The following is a 20495-nucleotide window of genomic DNA, read 5'->3' as shown; positions in this document are numbered from 1 at the left end:
TTTCTTAACAATGTGAATGAGTGGCAGCATGTAGATATCGAACAGCAGTGGCCCCAGGATGGAGCCTTGGGGAACTCCACAGGTTATTTTAGTTTGTTCAGATTTATAGTTACCTATAGACACAAATTAGTCCCTGTATTTAAATAGGACTTAAACCAATTAATTGCAGCACTCAGATCCAGCAGTACCAGGACTGAAATGTTTCCTCTATCTGTGCTTAGTCAGGTGTCATTAAATACCTTAACTAGAGCATCTCAGTGCTCTGGTGTGGCTGAAAACCTGACTGGTAGACATCAGAACACTTATTTAGTGTCAGGAAGTTGTGTAGCTGCTGAAAGACAGCTTTTTCTAGAATCTGACTAAGAAAGGGAGGTTTGGTATTGGCCTGTAGCTGCTCATGAGGGACTAGTCTAGGTTTTTCTTCGTCAGTAGTGGCTTGATGACGGCTGTTTTTAGGGTCTGTGGGAAGATGCCGAGACGTGTTTACAATCTGGAGATATCTAAGGCCATGCATCCTGAAACCTTAAAAACCCGGTTGGCAGGGCGTCAAGTGGTGGTTTTCAGATGGCCGATGATCTCATCCAGGTTTTCAGGACTGACTGGAGAAAAGTGTGTCATGGTGTTCATGTCACTGAGTGGACATAGGGACAAACGTCCTGCCCCTGGCATGGAAGCACTGACTGACTGCCTGGTTTTCTGAGTGTTGTCAGTAAAGAAAGAAGCAAACTCATTACAGGCCTGGTTGGATAGAAATTCTGGGGTTACTGACCCAGGAGGATTAGTTAGCCTGTCCCTAGTCTCTCTTTATAGATCTCATAGTGAACCTGGAGCTTTGTTTTCTGCCACCTGAGTTCAGATTTTCCACATTCTGGTTTTTCATGAATGCTGACATCACCAACAATAACTACACAGTCACATTAACACAATATCAAGGAGGAAAAACATTAGAAATGATCTTTAGAGGAGTAACTGTTGCTACCCATCAATCAAAGGTTACCAGGTCATTCCCAAACTATCTGTGGTACATCATTCTACATAAAGAAAGATTATTCATGAGCGGGAAACATTCAAAACAGCAGCCACTCTTCCCAGGAGTGGATGTCCCAGTTCAGACCATGCAATGCTGAGAAAAATCACAAACCAACCCAGAGCTACATCTCAGACTCTACAGGCCTCACTTAGCATGTTAGATGTTAAAGTTTATGACAGCCCAGTTAAAAAAAGACTGAACCAGTAGGGCTTGTTTTGAAGGGTTGAAGGGCTCTAAAAAGAACATGGCAGCATGGCTTAGGTTGGCAAAACTGCATCTGAACAAACCACAAGACTTCTAGAACAATGTCCTTTAGACAGACCAGACCCAAGTGGAGATCTTTGGTCATGAGGCACAGGTGTGGTGCATATCGGCGCAAACACCTCATGTACATGGTTAAACATGGCGGTGAACCACTGATGATCTGGGTCTGGAGACCTTCTATTCAGTGAGTGGACCATGAACTCCTCTGGATACCCAAATATTATAGAGTCAGATGTGAGTCCATCTGTCTGGCAGCTGAAGTTTGGCTGAAACTGTCTCATGTAACAAACACAGCAGCAGATCAACAACAGAATGACTGGAAAAGAAACGAATCAAGGTGTTGACACGGTCCAGTCAAAGTCCAGATCTCAACCTGACTGAGATGCTGCGGTGGGACCTTCAGAAAGCCGTGCATGAGGAAATCCCTGCAAACTTCTTCGTTCTGACAGCCTTTCCTTTCTGGTTCTGGTTCTGATAGAGGTTTTGCTTCCTGGTTCTGGCTCTGATGGAGGCTTTCCACCTGGTTTTGGCTCTGATGGATGATTTTCCTCTCCACTGTGGCCTTGTAAATGCTCAGAATGGAGGACTGAATCATAGAGAAATTGGACTATTCTAGATATATGTTGGTTTGTTTTATTTGGATTTTAATAGCTAAGAAATGATCTGATAAGAATAACCTTTCATAGATGAAAGCAAAACATTTATAAAGCCACAATTATCCAGATTAGACATGCACGCACAAAAAGTGAAAACAGAAAAATATCTAAAGTCAACATTTCATTTTCTCTTTATGAGCTTATTTATCCTGTCACTACATTCATCTTGCAAACCCTTGGGGAAGAAATTAATTTTAAGGGTTTATTGGGACGGTGCATAAACATTGGACACCAATAAAAATGTGTTTTACATGAGATGTGCCGACTTTAGGCTAATCCTTCCTTACTTTCACATTTTAATACAACATGATGAGGATTTTCTATCGTCTTAAAGGGTGCCCCCACAACACAAATGCTATAAAACATGCCGTTATCAGGACTGAGGCAGCACCAAACACACAGGAGTTTCTCCAGAAACCACTTGTTAATGTTTTTAATATTAAAGCAGCAGCTGCAGTGACAGCATTTAGGTCAGACAGCCGTGTTCGGGGAAGGAAATCCAATTAAACTTCCAGGATCAGTCATTTTTCAAACACTTGTATTCTTTAATAAAAATCAGGGAGCAGTAATTTCTCTCCTCGTCACTGCGGCATAAATCCAACCAGTAAAGGCTGATATGGAAGTCTGTTTTCTCTATTCATTACAGAACTCTGCATTAACTTCTCGCTAAGGATCTAATTTATTCCGGAGTTTCATTGAATGGGTGTTGGGTTCCTAACACATAAATGAGGTGCTACCTCATTTAAAAGCATTTAATTGGTCTGGTTTCTATGGAGAGATGCTTTTCCTCTCCCCGGTGAGCATACGTGAGCAAAGACTGAGGCCCAAATGATTTTGTAGCTACAGCTTCCAAATTAAGCTCTAAAACATTTGGCTGTAACCAGAACTTTGTAATATGAGGCATAAAATCAGGCTTGTTCACATTAGTGGTTTTAGTACTTAAACCTTTTAACATTTTCTTTTACCAGTGGAAGTCACTTTTAGTCTGAATTTACATCTACTTTATACTACAATAAAAATCTGATAGGCTCTGTGTAATATGTTTCCCATCATGAATACTTAATGAATGGTACATTTCTCAGTAAATCATGAGTATGTTATAGTTATAAGAGCAAAAGACAAAAAACAAACAAAAAAGTGCATTAAAATGTATTTAATATAGACATAACATACCTGACCATTAACCATATTACCTCTCTCTCTGTATGCATGAAGACACATGTCTAGCTCTTGTTCTTTTTGGAAATAAATCTTTTAGTAACAAAAATAAAAATCAAACTTCTATCTGAAACTTATCCATTGACGTTCTTTTTTTTTTCTTTTTTTTTAATCTAAGAGCAAATGGCTTAGGATGTCTGAAAATATACAACCTTTCTAATCTCTAATAGCCACACAGAGTGACGAGCATCAGAAAATCCCTTCTGAAGAACAGCAGATGGCAGCACAAGACTGATGTTTCACCCCAGCAGTCTGCTTCAGCTGCTGTAATACCACAGCAGTCTCCTTGATAATAATAATAATAATAATAATATGTAGTAGTAGTAGTATTTTTTATTATTATTTTTTATTATTATTACTATAATAACCTAGAAGCATTCCTTTAGAAAGCCACTAATGGACTCATTGAGCCAGAGTTGTATCTAGAAAGTTAACATTGAATCAATCATATTTTTTACAGCACATTTTCTTTCTTTTTCATGTGTGTGTGTGTGTGTGTGTGTATATATATATATATATATATATATATATATATATATATATATATATATATATATATATATATATATATATAACACATATACATATTCATACACACCTGTATGCCTGTATATGTGTACATTAGTTCTTTTTCTTCTCACTTTTTAATTAAATTATTAGAGTTTCTTTTTCTCTTTTTCTTCTTAAACTGGGTCGTGTTTAGATTCTTCATGAAGTTTATTTCACAATTCTGTGCCAAGTATTGCAAGGCACACCCTCTTCATTGTTTTCTCTCTGTTAATATCTTCATATTTAATTTACTCTTCAGGCTGTATCCGCCCTCATCATTCAAATGTTTTGTATGTGATCTTGTGGAAAAATAAAATAGAGTAATAGAGAGAAACAGTTTGTTAATTATGTGTATTGAAATGAAAGAAAACGGGACAGCCGGTCCACGTCTTGAGAACTAAAGTCTTTTCATTTCCGCTCCTTTGCCGCCATGGTTTGTATCCCTCCGTACATCTGCGTGTCAGCCTGCTCTGCAACCAACCTCTACTTTCTACGGCTATTTCTATTATTGTTGTCATTGGTAAACACCATACAGCTGCTTACCCAGACAAGCTTCTGATTGGTGGAAATGATTATCTGTCACAAGACTTCCGCCGGTTTGGCTGCTTTTGATTGGCTATTGCTACTCCCCTTTTTTCACCCCCTCCTCTTCACCGTGGTGGGTCGGATCCGTTCTGTCCCCGGTCTGGCACGTTCCTAGCTAAATTATCCACGGTGTGAGATTGGATCCCCCCTTCCCTATTTTACTGACCCCCACTCCCCAAAATATCACAAATTTAATTCCCTGCATCCGCGTCTACATTGGCTTTCAGCACACTCCTCCAAATCTTTATTAGGCACATTGGAAGATGGCGGTGGTAAGCGGGATGTCGGGGTCGGCGATAGCCCGGCTGGAGGGCCGAGAATTCGAGTATCTGATGAAGAAAAGGTCGGTGACCATCGGTCGGAACTCTTCTCAGGGATCGGTGGACGTCAGCATGGGGCACTCCAGCTTTATATCCCGGCGTCACCTCGAAATTTTCACCGCAGGAGAAGATGGCACAGGAACGGGGGAATTCTATCTCCGGTGCCTTGGAAAGAACGGGGTGTTTGTAGATGGGGTGTTCCAGAGGAGAGGGGCTCCACCTCTCCAGCTTCCACGAATGTAAGTTTAAGGTTTGCTTGATGTGAAAAGAAATCTGAGAATTTCTGCATTCATGTGCTTATTGTGTTGTTATTGTTTTGTTAGCCCGCAGCGGCTGTGCACGTGCTGTGTCAACCAGCACCAAGCGTGATACGTGCGGTTCGTGTGTATACCAACAACGTCACATGAACACATGAACGCTCCATGACACACATGCTGCCTGTGCGAGCGCGTTTTACCAGAGAAACAGAAGCGTAATGAGCCTCATTGATCAACCTGGACTTTGTACTTTTTTATGTTTTTTTTCTCTCCCAGTTTAATATGGTGGTGCATTTATGGTGTTATTTGCACTGTAGTGCACCGCGTTGAAATACAGAAGGAATGTTAAATGTTAATTTATTTGCTGCTGGGTGTGTTTTAAACAAGCTGAAAACTGTCGTAAAGCTTGTTCTTCAGTGTTTGTGTTCACTGACTTTAAACATTAGACTGATAGGGTGATACCACCCTTCATGCTAGCAACGTTTCTAGCTGAGCTAAGCAAAGTTATTTTGTTTTACTTAAAAGAAGATAATGTGGGGTTATTAATTAATCTAAAACATATTTAATAGGCATGTAAGTTAGGCTACTAAATTATCTACGGAGCTATATTTGTGTTTCAGGTCATTTGATATTGCTCCTTTGAGTCATCTGTATGTTTACATTGCTCTGTTTGTCAGTCTCTTTTCTTTCCCCAAACTCAAACTAATCAATTTTTATATTTACAAACCCAAATCAGAAAAACAAAGTTGGGATAGTGATGGAAAACGCAAACACAAATGTATTGATTCTTACGTTTACATATAGCATGCTGTACAGTACCGGCAACACATTTGGAAAAAGCTGGTACAGTAGAGCTTTTACCACGAGGACTGAGTACGTTTTGATGACATTTGGTCTCATTTTCCCTGCAAACAAGTTGCAGGTGTGCAGCGATGGAGTTGCTGTTTGGGCTGGTCCTGTAGCCATACCCTCTCCTTCCTCAGCCACGAATTTCTGCTGTGTGCAGAATGCAGGTTTGCTGTATCTGGTTAAAAATGCATGTACGCTCTGGAAAAACTGTGGTCTTGAACGCAGCAGATGTTGCTAAAATCTCAACAAGCCCTTCTGCGTTAATGCTGCCATCACAGAAATGTAAATGTAAACAGACAGATGACTCAAAACAGCAATATGAAATGACCAGTTCAGACCACACAGTTACCCTTATCCTCCTAAAAAGATCACGCTCACGGATTGGTCGATTGATGAATGAAGGTTCTTGATGCAAGGGGGGATTAAAGAACCCAGCTTGGTTCCAGCTTTAGCTCCTGTACTGAAATCCCTCTGGACTGCTTGAATGGTTTAATGATAAATAATCCCTGTAAACACCAGACATATGCAAATCCTCCCAGTCATTGTTTGAGAAACAGTTAAATGATTTTCTCACAGGTTGGTGGACAAACTGAAGCTCCTCTGCTCGTCCTTGCTCCTCAATGACTGTGTTGGGACCTCATTTCAATAGTTTTAAAATGCAAAAAAGTATGTAAATTATCAAATTAATTGCAAGTGATGAGACAAAATCTGAAATATCTTGGGTTTATTTTGTTTAAAATCAAATTAAATCTATGAATTACCACGCTTCTATTTTCCAAGTATTTTATTTGTTTTTCAATAATAAACATATAATTTGTTTTTTGTCATTTTAATAATCCACATTTCCCAACTTTCACTGATTTTGTGTTGTAAATTAAACAAATACAGCAACTATTAATGTCCACATTATTGTAATCAGTCACGTTTAGGTGTCAGCATGTAGTCCAAATATAGCCGCCACATTAATAGTGAATTAGACGTGTTAGACATGATCTGTTACATAATGGTGTTGGTGTGTGTCCATATTTAAACATGAAGCTGACTCTCAGTGCTCCTCTCTGGGCTTCATTTGGACTTGGCCTGCTTGTTGCCAGGCAGTTTGTAGCGAAATAAGCTCCCATCACCAGGTTCATCGTTTCATGAATTTAAATCCGTCTTTATGTTTATTTCCCTTGTTTCAGGTGCTGCTTCCGCTTCCCCAGCACAAGCATAAAGATCACATTCACAGCCCTGTCTAATGACAAGAAGGAGCCGAGGAACGTGCCGGAATCACCGGTCAAGCCCGTCCAGCCCCAGATCTCCCCGCTGACCATTAACATTCCCGACAACATCGCCCACCTCATGAGCCCACTGCCCTCACCCACCGGAACCATCAGGTAGGAGCCGTTTAACTTTCTCACCGTAATCTGCGTCCGCCCTTGTCCCAACTCTAAAGTCTCATTTTCAATCCGCTTCTGCAGCGCTGCGAACTCCTGTCCGTCAAGTCCGCGGGGGGCGGGGCTGTCCAGCTACAGGACGAGCCGCGTTCTCGCCTCCGAACTCATAGGAGACAACTCCCAATCAGAAAACGACAAGGAGGCGTCAGGTGAAGACAGTCCAAAGGTGAGAGCAGAAGGGCTGTTAGTCAGATAAAACAGGGTTTATTGTTGCAGTTTATATGTGTCAAATATGAAGATATAAGCTGTTATTATAAATATATAAGCAACTATAAATAAACTACATATGCTTACTTAGTTTTTCATGTTTGTATAAGGGATGAATATAAATATATAAAGAAGAAAACTGTCAGTACATATCACACATACCAAATTTAGTCCTCTTCATCACCTGTCACCAGTTACATTTACTAGGAGCAGTGGCAGCCATATTCCAGCACCCGGTGGGGTTTAGTTCCTTGCTTTAGATTGACGGTAACGTCCAATCAGGAGCAGCCAAAGATCAACCAGTGAGCAGAAAGCTCTATGTGTGTGTGAAAAGAAGAAAAATAATGCTCCTCTATGGCTGGAATAAAGCCAAGAAGACGTTTCTGATGCACGGTGGCGCCACAAAGCAGCTGAGCTGGAGTTGGTTTAGTGAGGATAGCAGGTAAATAGTAGCAGGAATAACTGGAAATGAGGGAAAAGCAGCTGGAGGAAACCGTAAAAATATGTAGATGAGAGCTGAATGAATTTTGATCACTGCTGCCCTCCGTCTGTGTGACGTCATCTGAACTGATGGAAATCAGGTCTCCTCCAGAAGTTGAGCGGTGGATAAGTCCACGCAAAGATGTTTTTAATCCGATTAGATTTTCTATCTGGTGGAGACCTCACACGTGAAGATAAAAACCAGGCGTTAACAGTGTTGATGGTCCTGTGTGTGGTGGCTCCGATAATCTCAGCACAGAACAACACACACATAACGATGCTGTCCCCCAACCGATCTACAATCTAGTCCTCCGATCTTGTGTGATCAAACGTAATCTAAAAATAAAGAAGAAGAAGAACCATGGCAACAACCGGAAACACAACACACAGCATGGAAGAGGATACAAGACGAGGGAATGATGGTGGTCTTGGGACTATTGTAAACAGAAAAAGCCAGAACTGAAAAATACCAGACCGGAGACGGCGTGAACACGAACTTTATATCCTCCTTTGTTCCCCAGTCTGCTCGCTCTCTGATTGGCTACATTCTGTTCCACTTCACCCTCCACGCAGTCACGACTCGGGAAGATTTTTGGTCGTAAATATTGAACATGTTCAATACTTCTGATCTCGGCCACGACCCGTTTCGGAGCCGATTGTTGGGACGAATTTGCTCGTAACACAACTCAGACCACATGATCATGTTAGGATCATTTTATAGGAAAATCTTATAAAACTTAAGATAATCTGGCGTTGGCCGTCCTCGGTCGGAAAGCAGCAAAATCAGGACAAAAACAGCCCGATAATCTTTATGTGCGCACCAGGCCTTAGAAGCCCAGAGCAACACGGAAGTTGTCTAAAAACGTGAAGAAACTCAAGTCAACGCGTGTAGAAAACATGAAAACGTTGCTTCTCATTCTGAAAGCATCAGCGGGAGAATATACTGGAAAACCAGAGCAGGCTCGCTTCGAAGCTTTGATCTGCACCGGCGGGATGTCCTGGAAGATCCATGGAGAAGAAATACTGATTACTGACACGAGAGACATCCCTGTATAAAGAGAATAAAATGCTTATGGCTGGTTGAGCTTATAATAAAGCCAACGAGGAGCCACGTTCTAAGAAATTCCAATGGAATGGAAAAGATTAAACATAAATCCAGAGGAGGGAAATTTCCAGAAGCAGCACAGCCACTTGATCCATTTCACAGTTAAAATGTTTAGTTTCATTCAGTCCAGTGAAGCTAGCTCTTTTAGTTTGTTTTTATTTCTACCATAACATTCTCCTAAACCTCTTTATTGTTCAGTCATTTACACAACCATCGGTGTGCTGGGGTAGTTATCAAAAAGTAATCCCTAAAATGTAATAAAATGAGCTGCTAAGAGCAACGCTGGGAAAAGTGGGTTAAAATTAGTTAAAATATAAAAGCTGGGTTACCAGTTACTAGTTTTGTATCATAGATTAAAACAAAAGCATCTGTATTTATTTTCTATAATGCAAGAACATGATGCCACTATACACAATATTCCTATTATATAACAACATCCACAATATAATACAAGTGTACCCCAGGTAGGAGTTAACCCCTCACTTACCTTTGTAAAATATTTAATTTCTCTTTTTAAAGTGATGTTTGGACATTATTTCAAGGAGGATCTAGTTATGAACTATTCATATGCACATTAATTATGTTTCTTATCTTCTGCAGGACGACTCCAAACCACCATATTCATATGCACAGCTAATAGTCCAAGCTATCACCATGGCTCCAGATAAGCAGCTCACACTGAATGGAATATACACCCACATCACCAAGAACTATCCTTACTACAGAACAGCTGATAAAGGCTGGCAGGTCGGTGTTTATCTCAAGCTTCATCTCATTTTTAAAGCTAAATGCATAAAGGTGTGTTACTTTGTGCTGAAATGATCCAAATTAGAATTTTTTTCTTCAACTCTTTTGCACAAACACTCTCAGTTTGCTGCTTCATGCTTCTCGCTAGACTGGATTTCCAGCTTTCTGTCATTTAATGAAGGATGTTTGGGTTTTGGGTGAATCGGAGGAGGTGTGATGATGTCTGTAGCAGGAAAAATGCAATGTCATGCCTAAACTGCAAACTGGAGAGTGTGTGTTAGGAGTGATGAATGGCTCCAACGGGGGTCAAAGGTGTGTTGCGTAGACCTGCATCGTGAAAGGGGGAGGGGGACTTTGTGCTTCGTTTGTTGCAAAACTTCATCTGTAACTGATGCTGGTTCAAGGAAACACAAACTTCAAACTGCCTCCTTACGTAAGCCTGGTCAGTGTGGTGCAGTTCAGAGTTTACACACACACACACACACACATACACACACACACACACACATCCCAAATTCAGATGTCGTTGTATTGATCAGAGTAACAGCTCATCAGAATCTGCATCTTGGAATTCATACAGATGCCACTTTGATGCAAACCTTCCCTTCATGGCAGCAGCGGGCCCCTATAAACCACTTAGGAAAAGCTCAAAGAACAATGAAGCTGCTTTTTAACCACGAGGTCTTTCAGGGGTCCCTCTCCGCTCCGACCGCAGGAATCCAAGGACTTCTTAACCTTTTTAACGTCGGAGTCCAAATCTTCCAGTACAAAGTGGTCCAGGGCCCATTCAAATATTTACCAAATATCACTTTTTTTATTTAGATTTATTTAAGGCTCAACTTCATCCAATCATTTAAATCCTTCAGACAATGAAGGAGTTTAGTTACAGAATCACCTTCTGATTGTAAGGGGATATAAATCGAACATCATCTGCAAAGCAAAGGTGAGAAATCTCATGCTTGTCACATGAAGACCGCAGCAGCAACATATATAAAGAAAAAGGAAACAACCTAAAATAGATCCTTGTGGGACTCCACAACTAAGGGGGGGTGTACTCGTGAAGATGGACAGAAAAGGCCCTACCTGACAAATAAGAACAAACTCAGTTTAAAACACGGCCTTTAATTCGACACACCACTCCAAACAATCCAGATCGGATTGGGTCTGAAGATCAATCGTGTCTGTGGTGAAGTCCAAAAGGACCAGGACAGCTGGACATTCAGAGTCAGCGGTTTAAAAGAAGGTCATCAAAAGTCATAAAAGTACTGTTTCAGTTCCTAATCCATTACCTAAAACCAGGTCAGCTTCTGTAAAACCTCATTAAAAGCTAGATAAGCCTGCAACCGCATGAGCACGATTTCCTCCAAGGCTTTTGAAAGACAGGTAAGGTCAGAAAAAGGCCTGAAGTTGGACAGAACAGAGGACGGGGTTTCTTTATAAGAGGCTGGACAGGATCAAAAGCAGCCTGCGGTCAGACAGGTGTGGTGTAAATCACAACTTTGATCATGCTGCACATTTTTACCAGTGATAATCCAGATTCTACCACAATACAGTTTAATTCGATCCAAGGTCCACTGATCCACATGAGCACGGCTGATTTAACAGCCACTTTCTTCCTGATCAGTCAGATGTTTAAATGAAAAACAATCGGACATTTGAACAAAAACAGACTGAACCAAATACTGGATGCTGAGATTTCAGGGCTCAAAATATCGTGCATGTGCAAGTTAGTGCACATAAAGTTGGAGCAGTGCACCTGTGCAGGTATGGATAAAGCTGGAAACGCACCTGATGGCTGAAGTTCACCGTCAGATTTTGTTTCTTCTGTGTTTAGAAAGAAAGCCGCTTCACATCTTTGCCCCTTTACTGCCGTGTGTGTTATATTTGACAGATACAGTTTTGCCTCACTGTGGGCCGGTTGTTCAAACGGAATCCAAGCGGATTTCGGTTTTCGGATAGGATCAAATCCTGAAAATGTGTTGTTCATAACGGAAATCCGGATTCCGAAATCCACTTGAATCACGTAATCCAATCCTGGTTGTTATCCAGACAAAACCCTCAGTTTGGGTTGTTCAAAACTTTTGAGCAGAATCTGGATAATTTTGATCCACAAAAACAGGATTATCCTGATCCCAACAGAGGGCAGGATTACAAGGCGGATTTCAGAAAGAAACTGCGGTACATCCTAACAGCTGGTCAAATAATAGAACTCTTTATTCGGTAAATATGCTTATATTTGTATTTTACACCTGAATTAACCGTTACAGTGATAAAGTAACTGACATAGGGACAGGCTCCTATTAAGTCTTTTAGCGTAGTAAAAATAAAAACATGACATTATCATATTCTCACAAAATAAACAACCAAACAAATCCAATAATAAACACAAATAAAATATTCAGTTTTCCTGTTATTCATCACTACATAATAAGAAGAGAACTTGTCAAATAAAAAAAAATTTCTAACGATTGCATCCCTCACTACGTCTCTGACAGAATGACGAGGTTGGTCCGGTACGTCCACGCGGTGCGTCATTAACATGTCACAGAGGGGGAGATGCTCGCAGAGTGATGCAGGACAATACATGCACGTATGAAGTTACATGCTCCCGATGGTTCCACTTGCAAAGCATGTAAACCGTCTCTTCTACCTGCTGTTCTTCACATGGCCGCAGCGAAGCCTGATCTACATGCTGGAAATCCGGATTTCGTGATCCTGAAAAACAGGATTATGGATCAGGGTGATCCAATCCTGTTTTCCTTTGAACAACCGGGGTAAAAGTAAGGCGGATTACGTGATTCTCCATTTAAAAAAAATTGGATTTTTGAACAACCGGCCCTTTATGGTGAAAACTTGCTCAAAGCCCTGAGGAACGCAATCTGATTCCTGTCTTCTGCCCCCTGGTGGACACCTTTTGCACTGCAACAATTTAGATATATTCTATTCTATTCTATTCTATTCTACAGTCATTTAGCAGACGCTTTTATCCAAAGCGACTTACATTTGAGAGGAAGAACAACACAAGCATGAATTCAAACAAGATGGGACGTCATAATTAAGTGATAGTCAGACCGCTTTTGAGTCCAGTTGGACCCAGGTGCTGTCATGTAGTGCTAGTGCAGTGCATATAATTGTTTTTTTTTTGTTTTTTTAGTCATTTTATTTAAATACAGGATCACGATTTCATCACACAATATCAACTTGGGCATAAGTGCATGATTTCATCACAGAGTAATAAATGGTAAATATCCCAAATTATTATTTATTTTTTTACATTTTGTCAAAGGGGCACATAAAGATTTCTGCCAGAAAAAAATATAATTATCTCTATATTTTTTCTTGGTTTAGGGTTTAAATTGTCATGCTGCTGACTTGTTACCGTTTAACTAAAAAAATCTGAAATTTTCGTCCTCCTTTGTTATAAGTATTTTATTTTATGTATTTAAGTTGAGATTTAAAAAAATATTTTAACTGCTGCTGCATGAAGAGAGAACTGCTGTGAAAAGCAGCTTGTTCTTTTTGCAGATAAGTGTTGTGTATATTTGTGCATATAGAGGTTTCAGTCAACCAGTTTGGAATAATTGAATTGTGCAACCATGTGATAATCAGAATTATAAGTTTAAATCGTTGCCTAGCATTAATAAAAAAAAAAGACCAAAGAAAACTAAAAGCACCTTTTTATATGCATGTTTTGGTTTTTAAACAATTTTATAAGATTGAATTTAAAGTTAATTTTCCACAGATGCGGGTTATTCTAGATTGTTCTTTTTGCCATGCGCACCGATGCACCTTTATTCTAACACGCATTTCGAGCCCTGTCTTTAAAATGTTTCCATCATGGAAAAGAAAGAAAGAATACATTTCTGTTTGTAGACATTAAGTCAGGATATAGTAGAAACCTTCCTCCTATTTAAACCAAATATCTTTAGAGCTGAGTTATAACAACCAGTCTGTCGTAGTAGCACACCACGCCTTTTTAGATCGCAACATTTTCCTCATCTGATTACAATAAAGCAGAGAAAATGGAAACAATTCCTCCTTTTCTTACTGAAAAATGTCTTGCATGTGATTATGTGTCCATGTTTGGTCTATATTTTTAATTTGGATCTATGCTACTGGGCTGCTGATCACCGAGTCACTCCTATTGGATGCTGATGATCTGCAAACCTTTTATTTGTTTATTTTTGTGAACATAAAGCAGGTTGTTGTCTTTTGTATTTGGTTAGCATCAAATCTCCCAGCGACACACTTTGTAGCAGAGCCGAGCAACAGTGATGCTTCTCCTGTTGTTTTTTCCTAAACATCTCGGTACAAAGATGCCTCCTTGTCATAGACGTAAAGCACTACTACCAGGTTCTGTTTAAAATATCGAGATGTTTTATTTCTATAAACGTGTTTTTATTGTTTCTGTTAGAACTCGATCCGCCACAATCTGTCCCTGAACCGGTACTTCATCAAAGTGGCCCGCTCCCAGGAGGAGCCGGGCAAAGGTTCCTTCTGGAGAATCGACCCCGCCTCGGAGGGCAAGCTGATAGACCAAGCCTTCAGGAAGCGCAGGCCCAGGGGGGTGCCCTGCTTCCGGACCCCCGTAGGGCCCCTCTCATCCAGGTGACCCCTGCTGTCATGGTAACTGTACAGCTGTGTGGCAGGTTTTATGTGGTACTAATGAACCAGGTCTTTCTCTCATGTCTCAGGAGTGCCCCGGCTTCTCCCAACCACACGGGGGCGCTGTCTGCCCACTCCAGTGGCGTCCAGACCCCAGACAGCCTGTCCAGGGAAGGTTCCCCAGTCCCTGTGGAGCCGGAGCCAACCCCACCACCCCCTGCTACAGTCCAGCCCAAACTAGCTGTCATTCAGGAGGCCCGCTTTGCACAGAACCCAGGTACGACACGAGTCCTCCAGCTTCACCACCGGTCCAACCAGCGTTTGGCTACAAGTTGGAATACGTTTTTTCCATTTTTGTCTGATTGAACAATGGTTGCAGTAAATTTTCTTCCCCCCCCCCCTCACCTCCACCAGGCTCCCCCCTTGGCAACCAGCCAGTGCTGATCGCCGTGCAGCGCCAGATGCCTCAAACTACCATGAAGCCTGTGACATACACCATGGCAACGCCAGCCATCGTCGCAACAACGGTCAGCTCCACTCCCGTCATGCAGACGGTGCACGTCGTCCACCAGATCCCAGCCGTCACCATGGCGACCGTTACCGGGCAGCCCACTCCAGCAGCGAGCTCAGAACCTCAGGAGAACGGAGGAGGGGAGCACCAAGAGATGAAAGGTGCCTTCAGACAGAGATGCAGGGCTTTGTGTTCCAGTTTAAAAGCTAAGCTAACTAAGCTGGTGTAAGAGGAACGCAGCTTTCGCTCCCAAACAAACACATTAATAACCAATCAGAAGTTGAGCAGACATGCAGTAGAGCAGAGACGCGGCGAATAGCTGTAAACATAGGCTATTCTACGTCAGGTCCTCCTTGGTGGGACGGAGGAGAAGTTTGTGAAGAATGAAGAAGACGGTTTTTTGTTTTTTTAACTGTATAAATGCAGGTAGAAGCTCAGCTTTTTAATCCCAGTCAGCCTCAGACATGATGTTTCCCGCCTCAGCTGTCAGTTTATGAGGCTAAAATGTTGTAAAATGAATGTATGAATAGATATAGCAGCAAAAAGGCCGACCAGAAGAAGAAAGCAGAATTACTAACAGAACTTCAGATCAACAGTGACCAAGCCTTTGGTCTTTGGCTGCTCCTGATTGGACATTACCATCAATCTAAGCTCTCTGATTGGTGGAAAGTCTGACAGGAAGTGGCTTCATCTAAAAAGAGGTCTCTTAGCAACATAGTAGTGGTAGTAGACCATATAGTGATCTTTTTATGATGAAATGTGATAAATAATGCTGTTATCATGGGTTATTGTGGATTTACCAGATAGTCTCTGAATAAAACTACATTTTACAAAAAGCTAAGACGCAGAACAGTCATGTTTTTTGTATTTTTTTCCTCCTCCCTGCAGTAAAAGTGGAGCCGGTTCCGTCCATCACAGCTTCCTCTTTAGGTGGAGTCAGCCGCATCATCCAAAGCTCTCAGGCTGCTCCGCTGACCACCGTCACCATCCTGCAGCAAGCCCCGCTGGGGCAGCATCAGCTCCCGGTGAAGGCCATCACACAGAACGGGACTCACCTGGTGCCTGTCAGTACCGCTGCCAGCTCAGGTGAGTCTCACACAGGTCATGCTTTACAGGAGCCGGTGTTTGAGTAACGGATGCTCCGTTCACGCTTCAATCTTTTTATCGTCAGAGGTCTGTAGACCACAGCACTGCTTTCACCAAAGTTCAGGTTTTAAACTTTTGTGTGGATACACCACATAAAACCGGACATATCCTAGTTTAATTATCAGGAGTTCCAGGTGGGATCAGCTGATCCGACAAGGTTTTCAATACAGAGTTAATGTCTGAATCTTTTCACCCAGTATGTTAATAAAGTAGATTAAAATGAAAAGACAGTCATCAGGTCATAGAGGTGAATTCACGCTAGAAAAAAGATACCAAACATGGAGACCGTAAACATTTTTGTTGTCTTTAAAGGCAAAATCAAATGGGCTCAGACCCTTGATGGTTAAAAATAGTAAAAGAAATTAAGAAACAACTAACAACAAGATTTATGTAAACTTTTAAAAATAGATTTTAATAAAATGCTAACGTGGATTATTTCTTTGATGTAACAGTAAATCATCTCCAGTTGGAAAGTTATTTCTCTTTTAAATGGAGCCACATTAGTACAGAAAATGTATTTATGGGATGAGCAGCAGAGTTCAGTAAGTGCGTTTACCTGAAAAAACTCCAGGTGTAGCTGTCCTGCACTGTGGAGCGCTGCGTCCATGTGCAGTACCGCTCCCACACCAGGAGGTGGTGCTGCTGAGAAATAAAAAAATCCTCAGGATGGAGGTTCAGACCTGAAATCACTGGATCACTGTTGATCTTCAGCAGGATGCTGCTACCTTTCTGCTTCCTGTAGTCCACCACCATCTCCTTCCTGCTGGTATTTTGTTTTGTCTGGATTAATCACAGTTTGAGGGTAAACACTGGTACCTGCTCTCTGAACCCCGTTTCCACAACGGGTGCAGGGCAGGACACATTTTTTTGTGTTTCCATATGCGATAACTGGTGAGGGTACGCTAATATCCGACCCCACCTGTCCTACTTTGTTGGGACCCTTCCGTTGGGGTACCAGTAACCGATCTGACCTGAAAGGGTGGAGTTTGACACACTGCAAACCATTGATTGGTTGAGAAAAGTCACTTCACGTGCAACCTGGCATAAAAACAAAGCAGGTTTTCCTTTTGTTGATTAAATCTGTAAAAAAATGCCGTTACAAAGCACCGCCAAGAAGAAAGAACACAAACTGTTGGATGACGCCATTCTCCTCCAGTTTCTGACTCGTGTTTGGTTAAACTTTAAGAAAGGCGCTGAGATGGCGTCATGCTGAGGCATCTGTCGCTGAGTATCAGCTGAACAGGGACAGGTGTCCCACCCTCAACCCTGAAATGAGGCCTAACCGGGTGGCTGATGGTTAGATATTATTACCTCTAAAATCTAAAATAAGTCTCAATAACCGGATGGACTGCTGACGTATGAAGTAGTATTTGTGTGATTTCTTGTAAAATGAACAACATTTAACCGGACTGTTACAGAAATAACTCCACCTCCACTTTCTTTATACACCACTTTTAAAACAACACAGTTGACCAAAGTGCTTCACACCAAAATACATCAGTTAAACAGTAAAAACGAAATAAAAACATATACAATAAACCAGTATAAATATATAACCATCAGTCAAAAACCAACATCTCAACCAGTGTGAAAAGCCAAAGTGAAAAGATGAGTTTTAAGCAGTGATTTAAAGGTGAAGAGGCAGCTGGTTCCACAGTCTGGGTCCAGCTACAGGAAAGGCTCGGTCACCTCGAAGTTTCCTCTCGGTTGAGGGGACAGTCGAAAGTGACCCGTCTGCTGACCTGAGGGAAGGTGACGGGGTGAAGGGCTGCAGGAGGTCTGACAGATACGGTGGGGCGAGACTGTGGAGGCACTTAAAAACAAATAAAGGAATTTTAAAATCAACTCTAAAACGAACGGGTAGCCAATGAAGCAAAGCCAAGACCGGAGTAATGTGCTCTGGTTTTTTAGTACCTTAACAGTATTTACGCCACTCTGTCCAAATGTCTTCTGCCCATCTGCTGGTTAATCATACTTAGACTCCTTCTAAAAACTCAAGTGCCCTACTGCGATGTACTTGCTGCGATATGTCGGATCAGTCCCACACACTGATCCGACGTGTGTTTTCTCTGTTGACAGTTTCACATAAACTGTTCCTACATTTAATGACTCAGTGACCATCTGAACCAGAACCGGCGTCTTCAGTTCACGCTGCAGATAAAAGTGGCTCAAATCAGAATTTTTTCCATGTCACCCATATCTGATCTTCTTATTATCGTCTAAACTCCATAAATCCAATATTTTACAAATCCAACTGAGGCCACTTATGTGGTACTAAAATTGTAAAAGCATTAAAAGTACCAGAGGACTACAGGATCCAGGAGGCCTCATAGTTTAAAAGCAGGTCAAACAACAAGAAGGCCCAAGACCATTAAGGCATTTCTAAACGATTAGAAGAGCCTTAAAATCAATGCTGCCACACAGAAAGTCAATGCAATGATTTAAAAATGTTCATGTGGGTCACTTCAAGCCCGTAGACGGGTCACACTGGAATCTGATGAAGGTTGCATTAAATTCTAATATCAACAACCATGCAACAAAAAATAAAGGAAGAAATGGGAATAGAGCTTTAACACCTGCAGAGTGAACGTAGCTTTAGTTGTCTCTCGTGAGGGAAAACCTTGCATTTATTCCTACTAAGTAATAAATCGTTGCGGCACTCTTCACCCTCTCTTTGTCTCACCAGCGAACCCTCTCCATCTCCTGGCGGCCCACGCCTCGGCCTCAGCTTCCCTCCCCACCAAGCGGCAGAACGGAGAACTGCAGGAGCCGCCCGAGTCCAAGCGAGTGAAAACGGAGGTGGCCGCCAGCAACAACGGCACCGCGGACGGAGCCGGAGACGGCAGCGACAAGTAGCCCACCCCGCCCTGCTGTCCCCCTCCAGGCTCCACCACGGCCCCTCCCCCTCCATCCCACCCAGCGTCGTCATCTTCTCCAAGGTGCCAAAAAGAAAAAGGACTTCAGAATGTGCAAACCTCCCTCCCACCTTCTCTTCCACATGTGTGAGACCACGAACAATAAATGCAAAAACTAAAGACCAAATAAAAAAAAAAGGAAGCGAGATGACTGTGAATGGCCGACGTTTGAGACCCAGAGAGCAAGAAGAAGCACAGAAAGGAGGAGAAATGTTCAACAAACGGTCCGGTTTCCAGCCGAAAGACAACCAGCCCGACTCAACACGAGCGAGGAGAACGAGGAGGAGGAGGTTCATCCTGGTAGCATTACAGACGAGCGCTTAACCGTGTGTCTGATTGGAAAAAGCAACCAAATGACATCACCAGTAGTGTATTCCACAAAGGGAAGAGTGTGTGGACATGTGGACATTCCCATCTTCGGCAGCTAGCCTCCACGTCGACCTACCTAACCCAGTCGTGAGTAGATATGCAGTATTCCGTCGTATCTTTGGATCTTTTCTGAGTGTTACTCCGTTTCCGAGGCACAGATACTATCTAGTAATAATTAAATAACGAAACACTGTAAGTGCGGTCTTTGAGAACATGTAAAACATCTCAACATGGTATTTTTGGAATATTTTTGTTGTTTTTTGTACGTGAACTGTGTTCAGTGACATGAATGTAGTCTTTTTTTCCTCTAAAGAAAACACTATGGAGTGGATGCTCTTCTTTTCTGCTCAGTGATGCAAATTACATTTCTTTATCACTGTACATCAACAGATTTTTCATATTTTACAAATATCCTTAGAAATAAAAAGTATATTCCCATGTGTACTTGAGCATACGCGTCATGGAGCTTGCATGTTACGGATCTAGAAACTAATGTACCAGAGCAGATTATCTGAATATGGAACTGAAGAAAACTACGCTATATGATTCTGACCAGTGCTGCACTTAAACTTAGTTCTCTTTTTTTTATTATTGTTGTTGTTTTGCATTTTTATCTGTTTTTTCCTTGTCGGCTGTTTATTACCTTTGTGTTAAAGTTGGCGGTCTCCTTGGCTGGATTCTTTTCTTCTGTTCAGGCAACTTAAAAAACGAGTCTATTCAGATTGTATTCTGTGTTCAACCAGGAAAAATAAGTGATCGGTGTTTGTTCTGCTTCAGTGGATTAATGTTTTTGTTTGGTTTTTTTCTCTTTTTTATAAATTTATTTAAAACAGAACTTCTTGGTTTGCATTTCTTTGAGTAAACGCAAAAAATGATGAAGTCTGTTTTTTCTTTTTGCTAGAACGAAGGGGAAGGATGCTTTTTGGTTGTGGGGAATGAGGGGAAATGGCAGCAGGGGGGGAAATGTTTCCTTAAACGTCATCGGTTTCCTACAGGGGCTCACATTTCCAGTCACGAGAATTGCTGAATGGAAACTCTGAATATAAAAAAAAGAGGTCAAAGTTAACAGAAGTGGTTGATGGTCTTTTAAATTAAAATGTTTTCCATGACAGTAAAGTAAAATGAGGTAAATACAACCTTAGATGAACACATCAAATTACAGTCATTCTATGGGGCTTTGATAGGGACACGTTTTACTCGTAACTCAACAACAAATACAGGCTGAATCTACGAGTACGGATTTCTT

The 20495-nt window shown here is 41.6% G+C and overlaps 1 protein-coding gene across 1 annotated transcript; it reads left to right on the top strand.

Annotated features, from left to right (window-relative positions):
• Positions 1–4366: 4366 nt before the first annotated feature.
• On the top strand, positions 4367–18966 carry foxk2a (forkhead box K2a). The gene is made up of 9 exons (XM_041974067.1): positions 4367–4861; positions 6910–7104; positions 7189–7330; positions 9557–9703; positions 14118–14311; positions 14398–14585; positions 14723–14980; positions 15708–15905; positions 18652–18966. Exons 1-9 carry the CDS (start codon positions 4566–4568, stop codon positions 18819–18821), a joined length of 1788 nt encoding a protein of 595 aa, XP_041830001.1. The 5' UTR covers positions 4367–4565; the 3' UTR covers positions 18822–18966.
• Positions 18967–20495: the final 1529 nt, after the last annotated feature.

Source organism: Melanotaenia boesemani, chromosome 21 (assembly GCF_017639745.1).
Source record: "Melanotaenia boesemani isolate fMelBoe1 chromosome 21, fMelBoe1.pri, whole genome shotgun sequence".
In the NCBI taxonomy this organism is placed as follows: domain Eukaryota; kingdom Metazoa; phylum Chordata; class Actinopteri; order Atheriniformes; family Melanotaeniidae; genus Melanotaenia; species Melanotaenia boesemani.
Note: the sequence above shows the minus strand (reverse complement) of the source record. Positions and strands in the feature narration are given on the sequence as shown.

What these genes read in the sequence shown, in the direction of transcription:
- foxk2a (XM_041974067.1), top strand. Translation starts at nt 4,566, where the DNA reads ATGGCGGTGGTAAGCGGGATGTCGGGGTCGGCGATAGCCCGGCTGGAG. An exon ending in GTAGGGCCCCTCTCATCCAG is followed by an intron (nt 14,312 to 14,397) that starts GTGACCCCTGCT and finishes CTCATGTCTCAG; the next exon opens with GAGTGCCCCGGCTTCTCCCA. An exon ending in CCGCTTTGCACAGAACCCAG is followed by an intron (nt 14,586 to 14,722) that starts GTACGACACGAG and finishes CACCTCCACCAG; the next exon opens with GCTCCCCCCTTGGCAACCAG.